Raw genomic sequence first — 27,706 nt, forward strand, 5'->3', positions numbered from 1 at the left:
AGTGAGTTATTGTAGGGCCTCCTCCCATTACCTCTGCCCGCTGCCTTGTTATTGTAGTGCTATCCCATAGCCTGTCCCCACCAGTGTGTTATTGTAGCATAACACTGATCTAGAGACATACAGTCTAAGGTCAAAAGGGACCATTGGGTTATCTAATTTATCCTCAGCTTTACCCACTGGATGTTATTGTAGAGCTCTAGCCATAACAGCTATTCACCAGTGTGTTATAAGAGGGCCTCCAAGACTCTACACCATGGCATGTTATCATAGGACCCCTGTGTGTCGGCCTGACATGGCATTCCCTCCGGTATGCTGCCTGCCAGGGGCCTGTATCCAAGGCGTTACAGAAGGATTGTCGAGGATCATCCGCCTTTCTGACTGCTGCCCACATGCTACTACATGTCGGTAGTAATTGAGGTATGACCCTGAGCAGATCAGAAATGACTCTGGGAGTGAGGGTAAAGGAGTTGGGGGTGCAGGTGGTGTTCTCTTTGATCCATCTGGTTAACGGTAGGGGCCCAGGCAGAGAAAGATGCATCGTGGAAGTAAATACTGGGCTGCGAGTGTCGCCAAGAAAGCTTTGGCTTCCTTAACCACAGGAAGAAGGACTGCTATGCAGAGATGGGATCCACCCCATTGATGAAGAGTATTTTTGGATACAGACTGGCTAAGCTAGCTAGGAGGGTTTTAAACTGGGTTCGACAGGGGTGTGAGACAGAAGCCCACAGGTAAGTCAAAAACATGGAGACCTGGGAGAAGAGTCAGAATCTGGGGGGAGTATGGACCATTATAGCAGAGATAAGGGAGAGTCAAGAGGGAATGCAGAGGGGAAATCAAATCAGTATCTTGAATGTCTGCACACTAATGTGAGAAGTAAGGGGAATAAGGAAGAACTAGAAAGGCTAGTGAATAAACATAAGTATGACACAGATGGCATCACAGTGATTGGAATATTGATATAGAAGGGTACAGCTTGCTTCGGAAGGATAGGTAAGTGAAAAAAAGGGAATAGGTGTTGCTGTATATGTCAAAGATGTATACACTTGGACTGAGGTTGAGATGGAAATAGGAGACAGGCTTGTGGAAAGTCTCTGGGTAAGGATAAAAGGGGTAGAAAACAAAGGTGATCTCATGGTAAGGGTCTACTACAGACCACCTACCCAGGAAGAAGAGGTGAATGAGGCTTTTTTAAAACAACTAACAAAATAAATCAAAGTGCAGGACTTGGTGGTGATGCGGGACTTCAACTACCCAGACATCTGTTGGGAAAATAACACAGCAGGGCACAGATTATCCAACTGATTATCTTTCTGTGCCCTTCTTATGCAACAGTTCTGTGACTGAAAGACGTGAACAGATTGGAGAAAGTCCAGAGGAGAGCAACAAAAATGATTAAAGGTCTAGAAAACATGACCTATGTGGAAAGATTGAAAAAATTGCATTTCTTTAGTCTGGAGAGGAGACGACTGAGTAGGAACATAACGGTTTTCAAGTACATAAAAGGTGCTTACAAGGAGGAGGGAGAAAATTTGTTCTAGTTAACCTCTTAGGATAGGGCACGAAGCAATGGCCTTAATTTGAAGTCAGAGTCGTTATGGTTGGACATTAGGAAAAAATTCCTAACTGTCAGAGTAGTTAAGCACTGGAACAAATTGCCTAGGGAGGTGGTGGAATCTCCGTCACTGGAGGTTTTTAAGAGCAGGTTAGATAAACACTTGTCAGGGATGGTTTAGATAATACTTAGTCCTGCCTTGAGTGCAGGGGACTGGACTAGAAGACCTCTCGAAATCCCTTCTTGTCCTGTACTTCTAGGATTATATATCCTCTCCCATAACATGTTATTGCAGGGTGCACCTGCATGTTATGGTACCACACACATAACATACTGTACATATACTGGTGTGTTATAGGAGAGGCTCCAGTAGCATGCAGATGTTGGTCCAATACTGTTTTCATGAAATGCATGAAAGAACAGAGCCAACCCCCTCCCCCCCATCTCTTCCTACCAAGAGGCACTTCAGCCTGACACATTGTAACTTTAATCAAAAGCTAAAATCTCAACTGACTCTTTTTTTTCTACCCTTTGAAATGTTCACTTCAGCCTTTCCATTTACTGCATAATAATTCAAGTCTGTCTGTACTTCGTATAATTCTATTTGTTTTAAGATTGTTTGTAAAACCACTCCACTGACCATCTTATCTGTTAATTTTACCCACTTTCAATATATTTGTAAAAACCCTATTTTATGTATAAAAAGCCACACTGTGAAATGCAATATACCTATCTAATTGTGAAAGACACTGGCAAAAATGAAATAATGTTTGCTTTAAAAATAATATGTGAATTCTTCAGCTAGGAGTTTGCACTGAGTGATTGGAGTGTGAATGGCTGAGGAATTGAGGTGGGTGTAGACAGGGAGAGTGATTGAACAATTGGTCTGAATAAGGGATGTCGAAACAGACGAAGAAAACACCAGCCTCACCTACAATGTTTGAGGGAGGAAGAAAGGAGTGAAGATAATAACTTTTACCACTCAACTGGCCGAAGAGGAGCCCACCCTGATAACTTTGGAGTCGTCCCACTTCAAAGAACAAAATCTGATCAGGCTTACAACAATGTGGGTGATTAAGGATCACACCAAATGCAGATGCAGCATGACAGAGCAAAAACCCATAGACTTACATGGGGTCTTTTCCCTATAAAATGGGACAGAAAGATGAAGGCTGGAGGTTTGGGTCTACATCACCAACCAGCCAGGAATACCGGTGCACATCGGCAGCACCTTGCTCCTCATCCTCATGCTACAGTCACCTGGCCAGTGACTACCACGAGCACCAAGAGGCTGGTAACTATAACATCTGTGAGATCCCTATGTATGTTTGTCTGTCTCCCTGTCTGTGTATGCCTGTCAGTGTGTGTGAGTGTGATTGAAAGTACCAATGGAAACGTGTCAACGAAGTATATTTTATTAACAAGAATCTCTGTAATTGTAGTATTGATACAATGTTGATACTGTTTTCCTAGTATTTACATTATTGATACTATTTCACTATGTAAAGAATAACATTGATGTTGTTACAGTGCTGATACTTTTTATTGATACTATTTACCAAATTTCTGTATTCACAATAAAGGTGGCTTGTTGCCTTATCCCCTGAAAAAGATCCTGTGATATTTATTTGAATAACACAGACCCTGGGGTATTTTTGCTGGGTTTCACATACACAAGCTTCTCCGATAATGTGCATGCAGTTGGATATTACAAGGTCTCTATATAGCCATGCACACACTACTAAGTAGTCATTGTAGGACTTCTGATAATATGCACATTCAAGTGTTTTATGACAGGGTCTCCCATAGCATTCACGTAATAGCTTGTTCTGTGGAATATTATCACTGGGTCTCTAATAACCTGCACATACTAGTGTGTTTTTAGGGTCTGACACGGCATGGACAAACTGGTTTATGTCCCCTTACAGATTTGCACACACTGACTCGGCATTGCAGGTCTCCCTTGCTGTGATTTGCTATTGCAGGGTCTACTCTACTTAGTTAAGATCACCCATCCAGCTGGTTTCAGATGTACACTAAAGTCATGCCTGAGCTGGACCTACTCCAATACACAGTAGTTTTCTCAGTTTCTCCTAGCTGAGGCTTACAGTACTTCCTCTTCACTTTTCCTTTTGAGGCTAACCCAGCTAGTATTTGCAAGAGGCTCTCACATCCCAGATGACACCCGGATGACAAGAAGAACTGCAGATTCTCTTCACTGCTCACAAATTTCCCCAGACAATCAAATTTGTATTTCTCAAAAACATCTCAAGACAGAAAGGGGGAGGGGCTCGGAGGACATATCTGGGAGCTGTCTGGTATTTCTTGGTCTCTCTGCAGCTTTTTCTTACCTGGCTTACTGGGACCAATTCTGATTCACGAGACCCAACCTGATGGAGGAGGAGCGAGGCAATCGAATGACCGTGTTTAATCTTGTGGCTGTGTTTGAGGATCCTAGGTAAGAAGAAAGTTTCCTGACTTTTAAGTGCAAATCATGGCTCAGAAAGCAGGAGATGAGTGGAGACAGGTTCAAGGAGAACAGGTGCTGAAGTAAAGTATGTCAATTTGCTGATCGTTAGAACTGCCCGGCGTTTTAGATTAAAAGTCTCTCTCTGTTTGCTTGGTAGGGATGTAGAAGCAGAAGGAGGTGTCAGAATGGAGGGTTAGAGGTAGCGGGGGTTGTCGAGGGTTGTGAGTACCGTTTTTATGGCAGACTCTTTCAAAGAGGAAAGTTTTGTAGCTTCCTAACGACAGTCAGATTCCATATGCACCTAATGTGCTCAGGAACTTTGTTGTACAGCAAGATCCTCTTAATGAGAGTGCTTCGTCTCCAACTGTCACATGCCTCATCCTGAGATTTGTGATCTGCATTATTATCTCAGCAAAGCACAGCTGTTCCGAAATCCAAAATTGGTCTTTGATATAAGATGGAGCTTGATCACTTTCATCACCTGATCTTTTCATCCAATTTGCTGCAGTAGCAAATTTTTGTTTTTCTCCAGCTATGCTTTGTAAGAGGAAATAAAAGTTACGTTTGTGGGTTTCTTGGGAGATGGGGAAGCTGGAAATGAAAGATAAATGGCAATTGTGGAACAGAAAAAAGATTTAGCCAAGATCAGCGCAACTCACAGTGGAACAGAAATGGAGAAGTTCCCCTCCTGAGTTCCGTGCTAGGTGTGCACAGGTTCTTTAGGGTAAACGTCTGAAGGAAGAACCCACTGAATACCCAACAGCTTTAGAGAGAAAGGCAAGGCATGTTTCTGATGTCCCCTTGTGAAGGCATTGTGCATGTATATGTGAAGGGGCGTGCATAAGGAGTTCCTATGAAAGCAAGTGCATGTATGGGATTGCATACAAGTTTATGTTTGCATGTGCAAAAGTGTGTGCATGTATTAGTTTGTGCATTAGGCTGTGTGTACAGGGATGTGCATGCATGAAGGTGAGTGTGTATCTAAGGGTGCTGTATGCCCACAAACATGCATAAGGGATGTGTGCATGTAAAGGGTGAATATCTGCAGCTTTGCATGCATGCATAAAAGGGCATGTGCATGCCTTGCTGTCAAGAGGAGAGTGTGCAAATGAAGGTGTGTGTTTGTTGGAGATGTGTGGATGCACAAGGGTGTGCAATGGCAATATAAGAGTTAGAACACCTATTTAACTGGGGGAGGGGAGTGGGGGACAGTTACAGGAAGGATGCATTTGGTCCTGGCCTGCTGGAGGATATATCTGGGCATCTCTGTGTGTGTGTGTGTGTGTGTGTGTGTTTGTGTAGTGAGGGGGCGTGGCCTCCCTCTGAGATGGACAGGGAGACACCTGCCCCCTGGTGGGCAGAGCCGGGGCATCCATGCCCACCCTGCCCAAAGCAGAGGGGCAGGCAGGAAGAGGAAATATAAAGGGCGAGGGCGGGCGGGCCCCTAGTTCAGGTAGGTGGATTGTGGGAAGTTGTCGGGGGAGAAGGATGTCTCTCCCCTGCTGCTGGAGCTTGACCCCGAGCTGCCTGGGGCTGCAGACTGTTTGGTGGAGGGCCTGGATCCACAGACTGCTTAGTTGCCTGGCCCTGCCTGAGGGCCTGGGTACCAGAGAGAGCTAATTTCCTGCTTTGAGCCTGCCTGCACAGGTGCAACAGCGTGGGAGCGTGGCCTCCTCCCCGGACTGACGAGGAGGGACGGCCCTGCACCCCTACAGTGTGTGTGAGACCTCTGTTGATTCAGGGTGTTACAAGGGGCACCCCCTGCGCCAATGTGGACAGGCAGAGGTGAACCACACTCAGGGGAAACCTTTCCATTGCTGTCCTGGGTCCTGCCGGGGAAGAGTAACTTGAAGAAGTCAGGCCACTCTAGGTGCTGGCCAAAGCTGCCCATGCCCAGGGCATGTGGTGAACCAACAGCCAGGCCTCAAGTCCTCCCTGGCCAATACTGCCAACATTTTGGGCTGTCCTGGTTGTTTCTGTGTCCCCTGGCGGAGCAGACATTACAGGTCCTGCCTCAGTCAGCGGCCCCTGCCCCATGTGGGTGAGATAATTGGTGGCTGCAGCACTTCACAAACCCGGAGGGGTTGCTAAGGGAGGTGGAAGGGGTCGCAGGCAGGCAGCAAATGGCCTGGGTAGGCGAAGGTCGGGAGAGTGGGATGGGGTCTAGCCTGGGTTACCTGGCACTGGGCAGCACAAGCTTTAGAAGCTGGGCACCGCGAGAATGAACGGAGGAATAAGCGTGTTATGCTACTGCCATGATCCTAGGGCAGAAAAACCCTGCAGGAATCTCAGCAAGAAATCGATCCAGTCCCGGACCAGTCCCAAGCCAGCAGCACCGAACTCCAGGGTATCTCCGTTGCTCCCACCCACGGCAGGCAGGAGATCTCCAAGCACAGACAGAGAGTGCAGAGCAGAGCAGGAGACCCAGCAGGAGGGGCATCAGCCTTCCCTGGGGGCAGTCCAGCCTCCCCAGCATCTGGAGGAGGAGCTGCCACAGGATCGGAGAGGGCTCAGCGTCAAGTGTCTCAGCTCCTTCAAGAACAAGATCACCAGCAGTGACTGGAGGACTCAGCAGCCAGTGGATTCCCAGCCAGGAGGCAGCAGGAACCAGGTTATTCAATGCCTCTTTCCCTGACAGTGCTTAAATGCCAAGGGGGATACGCTGTTAGTCTCCGGTACTGATGGTTGTTGTTCATGTAGGGCCATCAGTGTGCGTGGCCCCGATTTCAAACAGCATAGCATTGAAGCTATAAGTCACAGCTTGGGAATGAACGGCTGTGAAGCACTGAAGCCTGAGGCTCAGACCAGGATGTGTGATTTGCTGGTTAGAGCAGAGACCTCGGAGAGGCAGAACTCCAGGTTTCTAATCCCAGCTCTGCCACTGACGCTCAGTAAGACCTTGGGCATGTCACTTCACCCCTTTTGTCCCAGTTTCCTCATCAGGAAGGCTGAGATTTTCAAAAAGCCACACAGGGACACCCTGAGAAATGGCCAGTTTTTCAAACGTACTGAACAGTCGCTCGCTCCGGTGGAGCTCTGCATGAACTTCTGGCCATAAATGGGGAGAATATTTACCCACTGCACTGCAGGGAGCTGTCAGTCCTCATTCTTGGTTAGGGTTTGTGATGTACCGGAGGTTCTCGGACACCAGGCGCTGTAAAAGAGCAGAGTCTTATTAACCCCAGTTTGAGACGTTAATTCGTCTGGCATAATACAATAATACTCGGCGGGCCAGATGTAAATCAGCTTAGTTCCATTGACTTCTAAGGAACTACGGTGCTTTTCACCAGCTGAGAATCTGGCCCTGCGTTTCTGTAGTTGCTCCCATCCAGATAACTCAGTGCACTTTACAAACCATAGTGAGTTAACCCTTACAGCCCCTTCCCCCCCCCCTCAGTTCGGTATCATTATCTCTGTTTTACCAAGGGGGAATCTGAAGCACAGATCTCCTGACCCCAAGCACCTTTCTCCAGCTGCCCTGGGACAGCTTCTGTATCACTGTTATACCAGAAAGAAACGAACACAGGCACATGGATCTTTTATGAGTTGAGGCAGTTTTGCTTCAGGCATTTAAGATCCTTCCACATTCCACTCAGCTGATAATAATGAGATCAGCCTAGTGCCTGGAGTAATCGCATGAAAACCACAGTGTAAAACAGAATAAGGTAAGTGTTACTGCCCCTGGGAGGGAAAGGAATCCGAGTGGAAGCCTGCTAGCATGGCCATGAGCATGGCAGGATGGAGAGAGACCAGGTCCCTGAACTTCAAAGCTATTTAGATGCCTAATTCCCATTGAAATCAGTGGGAGTTAGGCGCCTAAATACCTTTGAGGATCTGGGCTCTACAGTCAACAGGCAGAGCCTCAGATGGAGAAACATATAGTTTGTACATGCTTCATTGAACAGAATACATGTCTGTTGCCCCTTACTTGTCAAAGCACTTGACAAGATCTGTAGCACTCATGAAATGCAGCCACCTCTGGCATGTAGCAGGCATCTGACCATGGACAGCTGCTCTTACTAACAGGACAATGGAATCTTTAATATCCATGAAGAGCAGCTAGGATGCTGCTTTGAAAAATGTTAGCCAAAAGGCCCCTTTGCCCCCCGACACTGAAGTGGAAGAGGGCACCAGCTTGTCTCCTTGAAAGAGCTGAATCAGCCCTGCTGGGATTTGAACTTGTTGTTTACACAGAGCCAAGATGTATAAACTTGGCCCCCTTAGCCACACTACACCAGGCCCCTCCTTTCTCTGATGTGCTAACGAGTAATAGGACTGCCCTGTTTTCATGCCACACGTATGGGCTCTGGAGCGCCGAGGGCAATTGCCTTCAACCCATTCATCCCTAAGGTGATCTGGAAAACTCCACTGACTTGCACCAAGGCTGGATTTGGCCCACTGACTGCACACCCATAGTTCCTACCTGCATGGTCAAACCCATTTCTCCCTCTGCCTTATACACAGGACCCGGAAGAGAAGAAAATTGCATTGGAGCTGTTGGAAACGGAGCAAGCCTACATCAACAGACTTCACCTTCTGGACCAGGTCAGGAAGTAGCAGCAGCTCTTTAATGCCATCTGCAGCGATGGAGAGTAAGACTCCAATGGCCCAGATGCTACTTGCCTTAGCAGGAAGGCACAAAGATCTGCTGGGACTATCCGTTACATGCAGGGTGTTTAAGACCCATGACCCTATTCCCCAAGACCACCTCTTCATCTCCGCCCCATCCCGCCCAGAGGAAGTCTTTGCACCCCAGCTCATGTGCCTTGATTACAGTTCAAGTTGTCTCTGCACCCCAGGCTGGGCAACCAAAAGGATTCTGCTACACCCCAGGCTCACAGCAGTTGCTTTATAAATGCTGATGGATGCGTGGATGGGTGTGGGGATAGAATCACAGAAATGCAAGGCTGGAAGGGACCTCAAGAGGTCATCTAGTCCAGCTCCCGGCACTGAGGCAGGAACAAGTAAACCTAGAGCACCCCTGACAGGCATTCATCTAACCTGTTCTTAAAAACTCACAGTGATGGAGGTTCCACAGCCGCCCTGGGAAGCCTGTTCAAGAGCTGAACTCCCCTCATGGTTAGAAAGTTTTTCCTCACATCTAACCTAAATCTCTGATGCTGCAGATGGAGCCCCTTACTTCATGCCCTTCCTTCAGTGGACGTGGAGAACAACTGATCGCTGTCCTCTTTATAACACCCCTTAACAGATTTGAAGACAGTTATCAGGTCCCCCCGCTCCCCAAATCTTCTTTTCTCAAAACTAAACATGCCCAGGTTTTTTTTTAACCTTTCCTCATGGAACAGGTTTTCTAAACCTTAATAATTTTTGTTGCTCTTCTCGGGATTCTCTCCAGTTTGTCTCTAGATAGCTAGAAATGGGGCTGATGGACTGGCTAGAAAAATAGCATCAGGTATTCTTAGGGTAGCTGTGATCCCTCCTGCCACAGCCCAGATTCACCTGTCACAGGGTGTCTGCCCCCCATAACTCGCTGCCTCCCAGACTAAGGGGATAGGATTAATTGGGCTCCAGTGACAGCCTATAACATCAGGGCTTCATAAAAGGACCAAGAAGGGTCTGGTCTGGTCATCTTTTCTTACCTGGGTGTGAGGAGGGGGAAGAAACTGTAGAGACTAACTTGGGCTCATGGGGAAGGCCCTGAAGCAGAGTCTAGGAGGACTCCAGGGAAGCAGCCTGGGGTCAGGGCTCTGTCCCAGGTAGAGGCATTTAAAGGGCGCCTGAGAGGTGGGCTGAAAAGGTGCCGCGGTAGGGTGAAAGGACTCTTTTGTTTGGAGATTTGTTACCCTGAAAGGGGATTGAATTCCAAGAGCAATCCAGCAGGAGGGCTGAGTCCCATGAATCCCCAGGAGCCGAAGAGGAAACTGAGGCTGAGTGCCGTAGAGTCATCCCTGGACGTGGCAGCAGCGCTTAGGCAACGGCCAACCCTGATGCAGCATCCCTCCTCTCCAGTTCATGTAACCCTTTACCTCAGGGGGTGTCAGCATCTCCATCCTGTGTAGCCCCCTTTGCTCCAAGGGTATATCTCTACCTCAAGCCATTCATCACCATCACCCATGGAGCATGTTAACTTGCACCAAGGACATCTCTGTTCCCAGGCCAGATCCTCTTATTACCTCCTAAGGGAGCACAGCTCCTTCACTCCTGAGGGGAACACCTACATCACTGACCTATATTCATCCCTGCAGTATATCCCTGATAGCCCCACACCCCTTTGGTAGCATCAAAGCACCTCCAGGAAGTGCCTTTATCCCCAGTACTTCCGAAAGCATCCCTGCATTTCACCCTTGAAAGCCCCACTACCTCTCAATCCGTTCCTCCCTTCCCACACCTATCAGCTGTGAGAGTCCTTCCACCCTAGACACCATTCCCCCTTGAGCCATATGGGCCCCATGCTTCCTGCTTGTCTCTAAGGGAGTCTCTGAATTCCTTTCCTCTGTGGAGTGAAGCCTGCCCACGCGGGATGCTAAGGAGCAGCAGGAATGGTCTCCGACTCTTCCTACTGCTGTATGGGTTGGGAATGTGTCTTTCCAGGTGTTTTTTGCGGAGCTGATGAAGGAAGCCAGAAGCGGGAAGACGATCCCGGAGGAGGTGGTGAAAATGATCTTCTCCAACATTTCCTCCATTTACCAGTTCCATGCCCTGTTTTTCCTGCCAGAGCTGCAGAAACGCATGGAGGATTGGTGAGTTATGGGGAGCCAGGACTCCTGGGTTCTATTCCTAGAATAAACGGGGGGGGGGGGGGGGGCACTTGTGAATTTGGGCATGCAATCAAACCTGAAAGCTGAACCCATTTTGCTCTGCAAGCCAGTGTGCTGGAAAGCGCTTTCTCAAGACACTTTGAGCCAGATGCTGATACTCACACTCATGCTGAATGTGACCTTATTTCATTGACAACATTGGGCCTACTCATGGAGTCAAGTGCTACTCAGTGTGAGTAAGGGAATTGGATTCCTGTCCATTATTATTTTCATTTGCAGATGCTTGAAGCCCGATTGACATTTTGGCCTCCTTAGCCAATCTGTTTTGGGTTAATTTTTTTTTTAATGCTGTTGGAAGTGCCAGATTATTGCCCCCGGGCTGCCAAAATCTCACAGAATATGGATAGTAGCAGTAACAGCTTCATGTACACACACACACACTCTTTCTCTCAACCTTGTGTTGTATCTATCACCCTAGGCATGAGAAGGGAGGCCAGTCTCCAAGACCCATTCAACCCTTGGCCTTTCTGCTGAGACTTTCAACAAAAGATTAGGGGGAAACTGAGGCACGTGGGGGAGTGACTTACCTAAGACCACACAATGAATCAGTGGCAGAGCTAGGAGGTCTCATGATTCCTAATCCAGTATGCTGTCTAGTGTCAATTGTGATGGGGTTTTAGTACCATGGACACCTGTCCCTTAGAAACTCAACTGATGCCACCAACTCCCAGATGCCATTGAATAGCCTTCAGATAACACCTGGTTACGACTCACTACCAACCGAGGCCAGCAATCCAGATGTGGGACACTGTTTCCTACTACCAATTCCCGGAGCCTCCCAGCTCCCCAGACGCTGGGTAACTCAGCAACTAGGTAGAGCGATTAATAATAATAGTTATTATTAAACACCTAGCTCTTAGATAGCCCATTTTATTTGTAGATCTCGAAGTGCTTTACAAAGGAGTATCAGTGTCATTACTCCATTTTTACACATGGGGAAACAGAGGGGTGAAGTGACTTGCCCAAGGTTACTTGGCAGGCCAGTGGCTGAGTCAAGAACGGACCTATGTCCTGTGCTCCACCCACTAAGCCACATTACCAAAGTCTTGGGCTGAGCCAGAACTGTGTAGGGCAGAGATAGTTAATTATTTTTTGTAACGGTCCAAATTTCTTGGTCAAGATATAGTCAAGGTCCAGACACTAGAGAAACTAATTTAAAAATAGCAATAATGATAATAATAAGTAAATAAAAAGATTTTGGGGTCTGTTCAAAAGTGTCTGGCGGTCTGGATTTGGCCTGTGGTCTGCCTAATGACTACCCCTGGTGTAGGGTACTGCAGGAGCCCTGTTGGGGTCTGACACAGAGGACTCAGAGCTGAAGATCCATTGAAACAATGTCTGAAATTTGTAATGACCCTCAATGCAACCCCTCCCCTGAGCCAGTCAGCCCCCGTCCTTCCCACCGGCTTCTTGCTAAGTTCCCATGCAGTTCCCGTGGCCCATTGAGCTGACCAGTCAGGGGTGCTGATCTCCCGGGTTCTGCCTGCAGGAGCGCCAATCCCAAGATTGGGGACATCATCCAGAAGTTAGCACCGTTCCTCAAGATGTACGGCGAGTACGTGAAAAACTTCGACAAGGCAGTGGAGCTGATCACCACCTGGTGGGAGAAATCCCCATCCTTCCAGGAGCTCATCCTGGACATTCAGGTGACGCTCTGGCATGTGTACACTAGATCTGGAAAGATGCCCAGTCCCACCCAGCCTCCTTGGCTTTGGTGCTCAGCACGTCTCCCGTGGAAGCATCTTCACCCAAGGCCAGGCAGAGGCGGGTTGGGGTGTGTGGAGGGAGCCTGCACTTTCACTCTGTGTGTGTGTGTCTCTCTCTCTCTTGTTTTTAAATTTTGGTTCCTTGCTGTCCCTTTCCAGAAGAGGGAGGTCTGTGCTAACCTCACCCTGCAGCACCACATGCTGGAGCCGGTGCAGAGGATCCCGCGCTACGAACTCCTGCTGAAGGATTACGTCCGAAAGTTACCTCCAGAGTCACCAGACAGGCATGACGCAGAGAGTAAGAGCTCCCCCTGGCGGGTGCATTTGTAAGGGAAGGGGCATGGGCCAGTAATGGGGCTGGGAGTCAGGAGACGTGGGGCCAGTTCCCGGCTCTGCAAGTGCCCCTCTGCACAATGGGGATAGTGACATTTGCAGGGCACTTTGAGATCCTCAGATAACGTGCAGGACAACGGCAGTCCCTCCAGCGGACTTCTCTGGAAGATGTGAAGTGACTCAGAGAAGGGGTTCACTAGCTATGGTGCCCTAGAACTGGCCCTGCTACCCGCCATTCCAAAAGTCTTGTCATTTTTTTCCTTGCCCCACTCTGCAGCAAGAACATGGAGACTCGGAAGGCAGGTTTCACCTGCTTTCTGGACTCCCCTCGCTGAGAACTAGGGCCAAGGACCAACGTTTAGCTCCTTAAAGTCAAATCACCCACGTTATTGATGTTGCCTTCAGTAGCACCACTTGAGTGCGTTGACGCCAGCCTGTCTTATGGAGGCTATGGAAGGCCTGCTGTTAACGAGCTAAGACCAGCCTTTGCAGAAGCGGCCCGTGATATTTTTTGGTGCCTGCTTTGAGACACCTTGCAGCTGATGGTCAGATTGTGCTGTTCCCCCTGACTTCAACTGGAGCAGAGGGCTGTCCGCAAGATAAGACAAGCTGGGTTCACCACTTATCCTCGGCAAACTCTGATGGAGTAAAAAATAGTCATCTTACCAGGCCTCCCAGGACTTCACTGTGCTGCACGCCATGGCCACTCAGCACAGGCCTTTTCTACTTGAGCTAAAGGTCAGGATGTGGCCTGTGACTCACGGTTGAGTAGTTCTGGGCAGTGGTGACACATACACATTAGCCTCTGCAGCGTCCTGGTCAGAGAACCGAAAGGCGCCTCCCCAGACCTAGCCTCTTTGGGGATGCTTAGCTTAGCCCTTGTTCCCCTTCTGTTCTTGTTGCAGAAGCCCTGGAAATGATTTTCTCAGTAGCCAAACACTCCAATGAGGCCATTGCGGAAATGGTGAGTCCCAGTCCCGCGCTGTTGTTGTTTATGATTTAAATTGTGGTCGCTTCTGGATCCCCCAGTCAGAGACCAGACCCATTGTGTTAGATGCTGTTCATATGGGTAACAGAGAGTGCCCTGACCATATTCAACTCCCAAGCACCTTTGCAGGAATGGGAAGGGTCCTGCTCAGACAGAGCTGTCCAAACCCTACCTTCCATAGGTTTTTAAATGCCCTTCATCATTGAGCATCTCACGATCGTTAAGGTATTTCTCCTCACAACCCCCTGTATGGCAGGGCAGGGCTATTATTCCCCTTGTACAGAGGGGAACTGAGGCACAGAGAGATTAAGTGACTTGCCTAAGGTCACACAGTGAGTCTTTGGCAGAGCAGGGAATTGTACTGGGGTCCTCTGTGTCCCAGGCTAGTGTCCTAACCACTGGACCATCCCGCCTCCCAGGAGGCCAGGCAGGCAATCGGGGAATACATGGTGTAGTGGTTAAAGCAGAAGTGGGGTCAGGAGAGCTGGATTCTATTTGTGACCTGCTGCGTGACCTTGTTCAAACCACTCCTCCTCTTTGTGCCTCAGTTTCTTTATTTGTCAAATAAGGGTGACAATCCCTTAACTGCATCTCCTGGGGTGGTGAGGTTTAATTCATTAATGCTGGTTAAAGTGCTTTGAGACCCTCGGATAGAAGGCTACCGGGAAATGCAAAGCATCATGATGGAAGTTACGGGCCCTATGCAGGAATCACTGGGTGATGTTCTCTGGCCTGTGCCATGCAGGAGGTCAGATTAGATCACAGTGATTCCTTCTGGCCTTCAAGTCTGTTGTTTTCCCGCAGCCCTCAGGCTGTTCCCAGTTTGTGTGTAAATGTCACACTTGTCTCTGAGACACCAGAGAGGTGCGGGGATATCTTTGACTGGCCCATCTTCTGTTGGTGACAGAGACCAGCTTTCGAGCTTGCCCAGGGAGACCCGATGAAGAGCTCTATGAAGCTTGTTCCTCTCACCAACAGAAGATGGGCCAATCAAAGATATCCCCTCACCCGGGTTGTCTCGCTAACATCCTGGGGCCTACACCAGCACTGCAAACACGTGTCTCTGTTCATAGGGGAATAGAGGTTGTCTGGGGCTCAGAAAATCTGCAGTGGAGGAGCCTTAGTGATAGGGAGTGGGCAGCCCCGTTTTAAGGCTCGTTAGCCTGCATCTGGGGCATCCCTATATTCTCACAGGCCCTCAGATGGCGTAAGTCAGCATAGGCCGATATACACCAGCTGAGGATCTGGCCTCAGATTTCTGTGTAAATCATATTGGAAACTGCCCTCAGACATCAGTCCCACTCAGCCTGTGCAGGACATGTATTAAGCCATGGGACCCCTGGGTTCTGAGATAGGCTCAAGCCCTCTGTGCCTCGGGAAAGTTAGGATCTGAAGTTTGAGTTGGGATCTGAAGCAGATGTGCTGGTCCAGAAAGATCCAACCCATCCCATCCGTCTGGAGTGAGTGGCCATCTCCGTGTGGCCAGAGGAGGAAGGAGAAATCCAGCATCGCCAACTCCAGGGTGAACTATACTTCCCCGACCAAAGTGAAGGAGAAACCCAACCTGCCCTGGTTCTAGAGTGTCACACCTCCTCCCCAGAGACCCTTTTGCAAGTGGAGGAGATGCTGAATGCCAAGGTGGTAGATCGGGTGTGGTTTTCTCCCTCTCTCTGCCCCCATCACTGGTTCCTTTTCCTCCTTCTTTCCACTGGCCCATCCTGCCAGGTTCTCAGTGCCTCCTGCATGGTGCTGAGCACTGCCAATTCCTCTTGCAAACAAAGGAAATTGGAGCACTCAGCACCTCCCAGGATCGAGCCAAGGATCAGTGGCAGCTGAGGGTTCTCAGCACCCTTGCCGGATCAGTGCCTCAGTGTTTTTCCTCCCTCCTGCTCCTTTGTTTTCGTGCTTCCCCAGGAACGTCTGCAGAACCTCTGGGAGGTGTATCAAAGGCTGGGGCTGGAAGACGATATTGTCGACCCTTCCAACGAGCTCATTAAGGAGGGGCCCATTCAGAAAATCTCCCTCCGCAACAACACCACCTCGGAGAAGTATCTCTTCCTGGTAGGGGGCGGCTAGGTGACACGCGGTGGTGAGGGAGGGCAGGGAAGGAGAGGGTCAGTAGCACTACGAAGCGGAAGGCCGGTTCTGGCAGGAGGATCCATGGAAGAGGACAGGAATGGGTGAGGGTGAGAGAATAGAAAATCCTGAAAGCTCGCAGGCTTGGTCGTGCTGGAGACTCTGAGGTTGCTGCCCCCGCTGCCTTGGCCCCTGGGTCATTGATAGCAGCACAGCCTTGGTGCATGGACAATGCGGAACTGGGAGCATTTGACACCCACCATGCCGAGGTGTAAATGACACCATAAGGGGAAAAGCAGGGGAGAACTGGGCCCTTATTTTTGAAGGACCCTGTGGGAGTTCAGAACTCACCTCCTCTTCAATTCCATGGGGATTTCAGCACCTAACTCCATAGGCTCCTTTGAAAAATCCCCCAGTTTTGGTGCCTATGGATCCAGAGCACGTGCTGCCGAGAGCTGTTTTGTTGGACATTTGCCCTGGGTGCCTGGAGATCCTGCCCGGCACTGCCAGAGGACAGTGGGCCAGTCCTGCCCTGCCTGTGCTCAGTATACCTTTGCTGCATGTTCCCCTCCTGCTGCTCACATCTGCTTCCTCACTCAGTTCAACAACATGCTGCTGTACTGCGTGCCAAAAGTCATCCAGGTGGGGGCAGAGTTCCAGGTGCGCCAGCGGATCGATGTGGCGGGCATGAAGGTCAAACAACTCTCACGCATTGTTACCGCTTACATTTATATAGGGAGCTGCTTCCTGCCCCTCCTTCCCCCAGAGCAGCACTGAAATGCAGCCACCTCTAGGGTAGAACATGAAAAGGCCCAGGAACACTGCAGGACAGGAAGTGAAGAACAACTCTGAGTGCAGAGGAAACTATAGGAGGGGTTTTAGGGAGGCAGAAAGTGATTTGGCCAGGGCAGCTGGTCCAGCTCTTGTGAAAACACTCCCAAGCAACCAGGGCCTTGAATTCCCACCTCATCTGAAAGAGCAGCTTGCCAGCAGCACAACCTACACTGCTGAAACCAGACGAAAGAGCGCCCGCCCAGTCTACTTTCTGGAGGGCTGCTTTTTGGGGTTTTTTCTCCCTCTCTCATCCCTCGTGCAAATACTGCCAGGTGTGACCCTGCTGAGCTCCCGGTATCTAAGATCAAAGCCTGATCTGTTTATGGCACACAGCAGCTCTTTGCAAACTCAGCTCAGGCTTGCATGGAACTACGTCCATAGAGCAAGCAAAAAGAATCCCAGACGTTCTCTGGAGCCACAGTCACCAGTGCCTGGACTGTGCTTGTGCCTGGATCCAGGTACTTCTAGCCATAGATCATTCTCACTTAGAAGCGGTGGCCAGCTAAACCCTCACAGCCATGGGGTGTCTATACAATCGAGCCCCCAGACTGGACCTTCCCGGGGCATATTGGGATGTAGGGTTTGATCTGCCTCTGGTTCTAGCTCTAACGTTCCCTCCTCCTTCCCCGGGTTCCAGGTGCGGGTAATGAAGGATGTGGAATTTCCTCACTCCTTCCTCGTCTCGGGGAAGCAGCTAACACTGGAACTGCAAGCCAGGTAAGGGCGGGAGGGGTCCTCCCTCTCCAGCTGCAGCAGAAGAGCCGTGGGCTGTGATGTAAGCGCTGTCTCCCCTTTCCCACAGGTCGGAGGAGGAGATGAACACCTGGATAAAGGTACTACTGCATGCCGCAGCCCCCGGTCGCCGGGTGGTGGGGAGGGGGGGCCAGGCACGTGATTTTAAATATAACTTCCCGGAGCCCCAGTGTGGAGGTATAGACTCGCTGCCCGTGGGTCCCAGGTCAGTCCAATCCCTGCGCCGCCTCTGCAGGTGGGACGGGTTGCATGTGTGCAGGCGGGTCCACGGCTCTGGTGTGCAACGGGCAGGGTAGGGGGCGGAGGGGCCGTGCGGGGATCTGTGTCCGTGGTGTGCCGTGGAGCCACTCTCCGTGCTGGTTTCCCCTGTGGCAGTGCCAGGGGCGGCTTGCGGGTGCAGAGGCTGTGCTGGCGTGTTGCTGTCTGGGGGAGAAGTCCATCCCCCACAACCCGGCATAGGTCCCCTGGCCAAGGCCCACTGAATCAGGTGTGGTGCAGGGGCTCAGAATTTAAGTGCCCGTGGCCCTGACGATCAGTGGCCTCTGCTGTGGCAGCCTCCCAGTGGGCCAGTTCGTGCCAAAAGTGGAGGTGGTATTTGCGCTGTAGACCCCGCTCCCCCTGGGAACTGGACGGAGACCAGCTACTCAGGGACCTGGGCTGCCATGGGGAAGGGCGGGGACAGCCCTAACCTGCCGTCTTTGTTTCTCAGGCCTGCCAGGACGCCATTGCCAAGAAAGAGAAGCGGACCGAGAGCTTCAAGGCAGCAGTTCACGGGCCTGACGGGGAGGCCCAGGAATTCAGTGTAACCTACCTCCATCCCGTTCCCCCACCCCCATCCCGTCGCTACTTTCAGCTGCTTCAGGCTAAGGCTCTTGGGGAAACCTTTTACCCTCCTGAAGCCCTGAAGAGCTGGGGAGAGTCCTGTGGGGACGGGCAAGCTTCCCCCTTCGCCCAGCGGGTTAGGAGCCGGGGCGGAGGAGCGGAGTACGGCTGGAGGCAGAGGAAGGGTGGCGTGGTGGGGAGAGAGGTTGCATGACGGTCAGTGGGTTCCTTGCACGACAGCTGAATCTGGGCCAGGATCTAGGGAGATCCTCTGCGGTGACACCAGGCAGCCCAGGCTGGGAGCTGGAGAGCCAGAGAGACCCACAGGGTCTGCCTGTGTCCGGCCGCCTCAGTGGAGAGTCCCCTTCATAGCCCCTGCAGCAAGTCCTGGCTCTCCTCCGTCGCGGAGGGCGCTGCTGAGGTGACTGAGCCGTGCTTTCCTCTTTCCCCCGGCGCAGCTCAAGTCGGAGGAGCTGGGCCGACGGGCCCCCCAGTGGGTGCGGGACAAGCTGGTGACCATGTGCATGCGCTGCAAGGAGCCGTTCAACGCCATCACGCGCAGGAGGCACCACTGCCGGGCCTGTGGCTACGTGAGTGACCCCGACGCCGCCTCATAGGCCCAGCCCCGTGGAGGGGCTATGGGAGGTCTGCCTCCCCGCACAGCCCTGTGGAGGGGGCGTATGAGGGGGAATAAAGCCCTGTATATGGGTGAGGGTGGCTAAGGGCGACCAGGAGAAGGAAAATCCCCCCCACCCCCTCTCCTGGGTCTGAATCTCTTCTGGACAGGGCTAGTCCAGGTGTATGTGGGGAAAGGGGGCGGGCGTCGCCCGTCAGTGCTCACACTGACTTGTGGGGAGAGAGGTGGGAGCTGTCTCTCGGGGCCCCACAATTCCCGGTTCAGCCCCCCTTCTTGCCCTTGATCGGGGTCTCTCTCGGGGACAGGTGGTGTGCGCCCGGTGCTCCGATTACAGAGCCCCCCTGCAGTATGACGGGAACCGGCCCAACCGCGTCTGCGTGGAGTGTTACATCTTCCTGACGGGGCATCTGCTGCCTGAGGAACGGGAGGGGAAGCACAAGGGGATCCTGGAGGTGAGGCTGCAGCTGGGGGTGCCTCTGTCCCTGATTTCTTCAGCTGCTGCCCCTTTCCCAGCTCTCCTCCTCCCACCCCCTGGTCTCTGGCCTGCTCCCTCCTTCCTGCAGTGGAATACCAAGCTCCTGCAGCACCGCTGGGCTCACGTCCGGCACCGTGTTCCCACCCTGCAACTGGGAGCCACAAAGACACCTGCTTAGTGGGGCGCTTTGGTGAGCTGCCCCTAGCCTCTGGGAAGCCCTGAGCCGGGGATTTCATTGGTCCTGTCTGCCCACAAATCCGAGGGTGGGGCGGGTGATTGGCTGTTGTATTTCCTGCCTTACAAACGCAGGGACAGTGTTTGTCCCACAGGCTGTGCCCCCCTCGCCTTCCCTCCCGCCTGGGAGGCAGCTTTGGTTAATCATTAGCGCAGGGGGCTGGCAGGCAGGAGTCCTGGGCTTTCTTCCTGTCGTGTGACCTTGGGCCCCGTCACCTGTGAGCTGCTGGTGCTCATCTCTAACCACATTTAAGTCAGTGGGCGTTTGGGGTGCTCAGTACCTCTAGACATCAGGCCAAGCCCCTCCCTGGACCTCAGTTTCCCCACCTCTGTACATCAGGCCATTCGCCCCTGGGTGTCCCAGATTCCTCAGTTATAAAGGGGGGGGGTAGGCATTAATATTGACCTATTGCACGTCGGGGGTTTGTGAGGCTAAGCTCGTGTGTGTCTGCGAAGGGCTTGGAGGTCCTCAGATTCAAAGTGCCAGAGAAGGGCAGAGGGTTGTGTGTGGTGGTGTCATGGATACAGACATAGAAATGGCCTGTGGAGCTTGGAAACAAACTGCACGTGAACATGGCTCCATTTCCGCTGGAGTCTAGGGTGATAAACAGCTGAAGCACCTGGTTCAGCATTGAATAAGACTGTGTCATATGCTCCCGATGGGGGGTTGTTGGTTCTGTCCGTCCTGGATCACCCGTTTTGCTTGCCCATGGTGTTGGGCGCTCCCGCCTGCTGCTGGTTGTGCTGGGTTCAGGTTGTGTGGCTGGTGTTTGTGACCCAGGTTCTCATATTTTGGAGCTGTCTTAGCCCCGGACATTAAAAGCTTCTGCTCCTGGGGTGAGTCGAACCCCACAAGCTTCTCCTGCCTGCAACACTTGGGCTGTGATGTCCCAGGAGAAAGGGCGTGCTCTGTCCATGGTGCTGAACTGGGGCTGGTGCAGGAAAAAAATCCCTCTATACACACACACATCTGCACATGCACAGATCCACACAGAGACACGGACACACAGAGACACATCTGATCACACGTGGACACTCACGTACATGTGCATTGGCACAGATGTGGCCACACAGGACCGTTCGCACCCACTGATGGACACACATACCCAGAGAGGCAAGGCGGGTGAGGTGGTATCTTTGATTTGGACCAGCTTCTGTTGGTGAGAGAGACAAACTTTTGACCTTACCTGGAGCTCTTCTTCAGGCCTGGGAACCTGACTCTGTCTCACAGCTAAATACGAGACGGAACGGATTGTTTAACATAAGTAGTTAACACGCATTTCAAGGTAGGTGCCTACAGACATGTCTACACAAGCATGCATTTGAACAGAGAAATAGACCCACGTGTGCACATACAGACCCCTGACTGCACCCATCCATGGAGATCCAGGCATAGGCAAACACAGATCTATAGACATGGTCGCACACATGCATGGATGCAGCTGTTGAACCCCAGGCTGGTGTTATCAATGTCTCATAGCTGCAGAGGTGTCCCACGGGTAATGGGATAGACTCAGATCCACTCCAACAGAGTCAGGTGTCTTTCACCGTAGGATCCATTCCAGTAGCACCAGAGAGAGGCCCTAAACTATCTCCCACCGAAGTCGCCAGATCTGGGCGATTGCCCTCTCCATACCCCTCAAGGAAAACTCAGCCTGGATTTGCTCTTCTTAATTTATTCAGATCCCTCTTAGACATGGTAAGAGACAGAAACGCACCCACATACCTGCAGAATTTAGATCTAAACCTTGAAGGACGCTACATGGATGAGAACCAAGTGCAGTGATCTCAGGTAGCAGCAACCTCCCTGGAACGCAAGTGTAATGATCTTCCACTGCTCCCCTGTGTGCTGTGAGTCCCAGTAGCTACGTAGTGTCAAGCTGGCCCAGTGCTTGGATGGGAGACCTCTGAGGAAGGTCCGGTGGTGGCAGGAACCAGAGCCGCTGATTCAGTAGGTGCTACTCTGACCTCCTAGTGAGTACTGAGTGCAGTGCACCAGTGTGGCACTAGAGGCAGTGGAGATATCCAGGTTCCAGAATTTGGACGAAAACGTCAGTCCAAGGTGTACTGATCAATCATGGTCGTTAAAAACCTCAGGCAGTGTTTAACGGGTGGGATGTTAGACCCAGTGTCCTGGCCGTATTCCAGCATGGACTGTTACATTCCGCCAACATTCAATCCCTCTCCCAGTTCCAGCTGAAAATGGTATTTTCCACAACCTGTACAAAGCTCTTGTGTTGCCAGGCAGTGTTAAACAGCTGCTGCTTTCCACCCCAGAGATGGGTGCATTTCAGCCACGAGTGAAACAATCCCTATGGACTCTGTACGTCCATTTACCAGGCGCTTTAGGACTCTAGAGGATACAAGGTACTTTATAAAGATAAACTGTGAGAACATAAGAATTGCCAGACTGGATCAGAACCAAGGGCCATTTATTCTCTATCCTGTCTCTGGCAATGGCCGGAACCAGATATTTCAGAGAAAGGTGCAAGAAACCTTTATAGTGAACAATTTTGTTTATGCACTAATGTGCCTATGAAGGACGCCTCTTCCTGACCTTAGCCAATGGCTGGCTTGTGCCCTGAAGCAGGGGGTTTATAATCCTCCTAAATCTTTATCCTGTGTATGGTGAGTAGACACAAATGTCCAGCCTTCTTTGGAAACCTATTAAGCTCTTTGCCTCTGTGATATCTTGTGGCAGTGAGTTCCACAGGTCAAACCTGCACTCTGCCTTTGCATTCGCTCACTAGGAAGCCTCAGGGGAAGCCTGATTCCATGAGTGTGTGTGGAAGGATTATAAAGAGGGGTTTATTTGTTGGTTTCTTGGCAGAAAGAATCCGCGGAAATATCAGGGCAGAGCCTGATGTGCAGTTTCCTGCAGCTGCTGGATAAGAACGGGAAAGGAGGAACGCGGGGCTGGTTTGTGATCCCACAGGATGACCCCCTGGTGCTGTATGCTTATGCTGCACCCCAGGTAGGTGATGGTTTGGTTCTCCTATTGCATTTGCGTTGGGATCCTGCGGGAGCTGCACCAGCCTTCCACTGGAGGGAAGGGAGTAAACGCCAGTGCTAACAAGCCTGAGCCCATCTGTCCTCCCCTTTCCTTCCAGGATGTCAAGGCTCACACCTCCATCCCCCTGCTGGGCTACCAGGTGAGAGAGCTGCCCCAGAGTGACCCTCGTCACCTCTTCCAGCTGGTCCAGTCCAAGCAGATCTACACATTTGTGGCAGAGACAGAGGAGCTGAAGCAGCGCTGGATGAAGATCATGGAGCAGTCAGCCAGGGGCAATGCTCTTCTCCCTGGAGAGGAGGAGGAGGAAGACGACGACTCATTCGATGACCTGGAGTGATTGGGGCTCTCATGTGGGAGAGCCCAGACAGTGTGATTGAGTGGTTACAGCAAGGTGTTGGGGACTCAGGAGAGCTGGGGTCCTAGCCCCAGTTCTGCCACTGATTTGCTGCCAAGGTGGGCGAGTCGCTTGGCTTTTTTATGCCTCAGTTCCCCCGTCTGTGCACTCACCTATGTTTGCAAATTGCTTTGAGGTCTGTCAAGGCAGGGCAGCGCAGCCTGTGCTGATGGACCGCCCCTTACTGTCCCATGGCCCATTCCGGGGGTGCGGTGACACTGCAGAGGAAGGCGTCAATAGAGCAGGGCTAGGCAAGCAGTGGTGTGACACCAGGTATGTAGCCAGGCTCCCTGGCTACCTTATACATGGGTTGCTGGCCCATGAGGCCGAGTCTGTACTGCTCTTGGTAGCCCTGCTAGCTAAGTGTACAGGCAGGGACGCCTCTGCTTCAGGCAGAGACAGGGTTTGAGGCTGGAGGGGGGTTGACCCTGCACAGGAAGAGCCATTGGCAAAACTCAGAGGTGGGATTCGGATCCGTAGAGCGGAGCCTGTCTTGAGGATCTGCCAAATGCCCCATGATCCCAGAGGGCATCCTCTTGGCTGATCAGCCAGCGGGAGGAGATCTTGGGAGGAGGGGAATGGGCAGCAGGAAGCTGGGGAAACAGACAGGGAAGGAGGCTGAGATGAGGGAGGTGCCACTGGAGTTATGGGGGGCAGGGTAGATGTGTGGGGGTGGGACTGGATGCCCAAATGGAAGTGGGGAGAGATGGGGCAAGGGGGCGATGCAGGAGGTTCCTTCTATGATTGGCTTAACCCAGCCACTCCAGCTGGGTGGGAACCAGGTTTCTTGTCCTGTGAAAGTTTTTCCAGACTTCAAAGTATTTTCCCAGCCTGAACTGGGATGAAAAGTTGAAATCTTGAAAATTTTTGAAAACCAAAAATGTGGAGGGGGCAAAAATACCCATCAGTCCCCCTCCACCCCGCCCCCCAAAGCAATCTGTTCAGGGCGATCAACATGTTTTGTCCCACTTTTGACCATTCTTAATTTTCTTATGTTTATTTTACTGTAATTAATTACTATGATTAACTTACATTTCAAATGAAAAGCCGCTTCCAGCCAGAACTTTTTGTTTAGAAAATGTCCAAATGAAATGTGGTGACAACTTTGAAACCCGTTCTACTACTTTTAAAAAAAAAAAAAAAAAAAAAAGCCGTGGAAACCGTCCCTTTTGCAGGAAAAGTTTTGGTTTTAGACAAATTCCTGACCAGTTTTTCCTCCCATGTTCCAGCGACTCAGAGCAATGGGAGAGTGGGTGCGCTGTCATTCCGCCAGTTGCCACCAGAGAGCAGTAAAACCTAACTGCTCTACTGCACAGGGCTGTGCTGAGAGCATCTAATAGATGTGACTTCTAGTAACCTGGCTTTGTGGGGAGGAGATCTTAAACTTTTCTAACACACCCGTGAAGGGCAGTCAGAGGGGTGACAAACGTGATCAGTGACTGCAGTGCAGCTTCATTCAAGCCTTGACTTTGTGTTGCTTTCTCGGTGAGTTCCCTGTGCTGGTGGGAGGGAGATTCCAGTACCACTCTCCATGTACATAGCGTAAAGTACCACTGTAGGGCTTTGCCAGTGCATGCCAACACAACCTGCAACCATCCCTGGCTTGGGACCCCGCACACCCTTGCCTATGCACCTCCTCGGGGCCGGAGTTGCAGCACTCTTTGCTAGTCCAGTTCTGGAACCCCACAACTTGGCCAATGCCCTCTGTTCCTGACCAACTACTCCTGCGATTTCTGTCTTAGGCTCCCCACCTTGCTCTGTCAATGCACCCTAATTCTGACCTGCAGCAGTCCTGTGAACCCCGAGATCTCTGCCACAATACCCCTTGATCCTGAACGGCAGCATCCTCTGCTATTCTGCTCCTGGCCTCCCCCAGCTCTGTCATTGCACCTCATGACTGACCTGCAAGCACAGGTTTTTCCAGGCCTGGGACCCCCCCACAACTTTGCAAGTGCCCCTCACTCCTGACCTGCAACAACGCCTGCTGGTCTAGAAATGGCAGTTCTCTTTGCACTTCTCTCCCGGCCTTACCTACCTCATCCTCTGGGATTGTAATCCTGTTCCTCTCTCAATCACAGCCAGCCAACTGTGCCAGTCCTCTGCTAGGACCTAGATTTAAGGCAAACAGAAGCTTCCATTTGTGTGACAAGTTGCGATGTGAACCACCTCAGCTATGCAGAGCTGAACAGGTAGCGATGCTGCTAACTTGCTGTGACAGACAGTCTACAGGAGTGGAGCAGAGGAGGAGACAATGCAAGTCAACCTGTGGAACTCCTTGCCAGGGGATGTAGTGAAGGCCAAAACAATAACAGGGTTCAAAAAAGAGTTAGCTAAATTCATGGAAGATAGATCCATCAATGGCTATTAGCCAAGATGACCAGGGATGCAACCCCCTGCTCTGGGTGCCCCTAGCCTCTGATTGCCAGAAGCTGGGACTGGATGACAGGATGAATCACTCAGTGATGGCCTGTTCTGTTCATTCCCTCTGAAGCACCTGGCATTGGCCACTGTTGGGCGACAGGATACTGGGCCAGATGGACCATTGGTCTGACCCAATATGGCCGTCCTTATGTTCCATCAGCCTCTCTATCACAGCGAGACGGGTCGGGCAAGTGAGAGCTGCTTTGTTACCGCTTTGGGAATTATTAATGTCTAGGAGTTCCGCTTTGCACGGAGGGATCAAGGATCAACTCTCCCTTATTAGGGCTGGAATCAGGTAGCTGGGATGGGAAATTAGACCTTCATTTAGGGTGGAGGTTGGAAGTCAGGACTGGGCGATCTGGAGAGAAGACAGAACTCCCCTGTGCATGGGGACCGGGCGGGAGAAGGTCTGTAATGCGCCTTCTCCACACCAGGGGGCAGCACAGAGCACAAAGCCCAGAGGGGCGGAGGCCGCACCTGTCGGCAGTGATGGGTGCAAAGCGAAAGGGCTGGAGGCCGGGGGCGAAGGTCCCGGCCGAAGCGGGTTGCGGCTCCCGTGCTCCTCAGTCCAGCGCTGTGGTGGGCGGGCTGCTCTCTGACAGGCCCTGGCGCCATAGGAGTGGGCTGTCCCTGGATGGCGGCAATGGTCCCTCCTGGGCTCCCAGCCCGCCTGCCCCGCTCCCACGGCTGCAGAGGCTGCCAGTCCCTGCCCACGATGCCCCGGGGCCTGAGGGGGACGCTCGGTCTCCACGGCCCAGGCAGGCTGTGGCCAACGAGGGGCCCAGCTTTTGCCGTGGCAGTGATGGCTCTGGCACTCCAGCCAGGGCCCAAGCAGCATTTTTTTCCGGCCCAGTACAAACTTGTAACACGGGCCCCCTCCCACGCACAGACCCATGGGGGTTGCAGCCTGGGCCGGGTTCCCCAGGGCCTCCAGGCCCCGGTAAAGTGTACCCTTGCCCCCCCCCCCCTCATGTGGGGGCCCTGAGTCCAGCTTCTCTGCCTCCCTCCCCCCACACACACACACACACCCCTGTGCCTCAACCACTGCTCTTGCCCCATTCTCTATACACTCCCCAGCTCTGCCCCAACAGCCCTTGACCTGGCTCCACCACCCTTGGCCCTGCCCTTCCGTCTGCATTCCATGCACCCCTTCCCCTAGACACAGGCCCCCACCCTCTTCTCTCTCCACCCTGTACTTCTAAGGCACCAGGGAAGTCTCTGCCCTGGCCAGCCTTGGAAAATCCCCCTTGGCTGTGGGGTGGGGGAGTAGGGGAAGCTGGCAGGGCTGGAGCCTCTCCGCTGGCATGTTTCCTGCTTGGCATCCCTCTGTGTATGAGAGGGGAACAAAACAAGCTCTCCCGGCCAGGCTGTCATTAGCTGGCTCATGAATGGGCGCCTCGTAACAGATTTCCTGTTTACTCAGGGCCTGTAACCTGGAGAAATTGTGTCCAGAGCAAAGGTCAGCTTGCTTCTATTTTTACTGCTATCCGTCCATCCGTCCTGCTCCCTGTGCTTTCTAGTCTGATCTCTGCCCGCCCCTGCCTGGGCCCCGTAGCTGCCAAGGGCAGGGACGAGCCATGAGTCAGCCCCACTGACAGAAAGGGAGTAGGGGAGAGCTGGCCGTGGATTGCTATAACGCTACAAGCTGTCACTTGTCTTGTTTGGGCTCCAAGCCAGCCTTAGGACAGCAGCGGAGATGGGTCCGAAGCAAAGCCAGGATCCGAACGGCCCTGGGGTTCTGGGGAAGTTTGGCTCAGGAAGCTATTGCAGTAACGCCCAATACGTCCCAGGCGCTGCACAGACCCCTAGGGAGGTGCTGTCCCTGGAGCTCAGCCCTTGTAAGGCCTGTAGCCTTGCCACAGGCCACCCTCCCGTGGGTTGTGTCACCGGGCAGTCGGCCCGTTCGCCCCGTACCGAGGAGATGGACAAGGCCACCCTCTCAGTCAGAGGGGTGGGGTTAGCAAAGGAATTGGGGCCATTCAAGAGGGAATGTGTACAGAGAAACCGAGGCAGGGGGCAAACACGTGAGAGCAGGGAACCAGGAGGGCAGCAAGCAGAGAAACCCAGAGGCGAGTGGGTGAGCCAGCATGCCAATCCTTGCAACAGGAGGAAGGAGCCTCCCGCGTGGGGCTGTCAGACTCGCGCCATTTAGCAGGCGTGTTGAAATCCCCTGGGTGACTTGCCCCACCCTTCTCCCACCTGCACCCCCTCACCCCGCC

At 52.0% G+C, this 27,706-nt stretch overlaps 1 protein-coding gene across 1 annotated transcript; it reads left to right on the forward strand.

Annotated features, from left to right (window-relative positions):
- Nucleotides 1-3,754: 3,754 nt before the first annotated feature.
- On the forward strand, nt 3,755-23,699 carry FGD2 (FYVE, RhoGEF and PH domain containing 2). Its single transcript, XM_067531481.1, has 16 exons — nt 3,755-4,010; nt 6,288-6,633; nt 8,487-8,567; nt 10,575-10,723; nt 12,291-12,447; nt 12,667-12,805; nt 13,746-13,804; nt 15,743-15,889; nt 16,505-16,597; nt 17,376-17,455; nt 17,541-17,571; nt 18,201-18,293; nt 18,772-18,903; nt 19,256-19,402; nt 22,490-22,633; nt 22,770-23,699. The coding sequence occupies exons 1-16, from the start codon at nt 3,946-3,948 to the stop codon at nt 23,007-23,009; spliced, it is 2,103 nt and encodes a 700-aa protein (XP_067387582.1). The 5' UTR covers nt 3,755-3,945; the 3' UTR covers nt 23,010-23,699.
- The last annotated feature ends 4,007 nt before the right edge of the window (nt 23,700-27,706 follow it).

Source organism: Emydura macquarii, unplaced genomic scaffold (genome assembly GCF_026122565.2).
Source record: "Emydura macquarii macquarii isolate MOO-44397 ecotype Brisbane River unplaced genomic scaffold, CSIRO-AGI_Emac_v2 contig_3220, whole genome shotgun sequence".
Lineage (NCBI taxonomy): Eukaryota > Metazoa > Chordata > Testudines > Chelidae > Emydura > Emydura macquarii.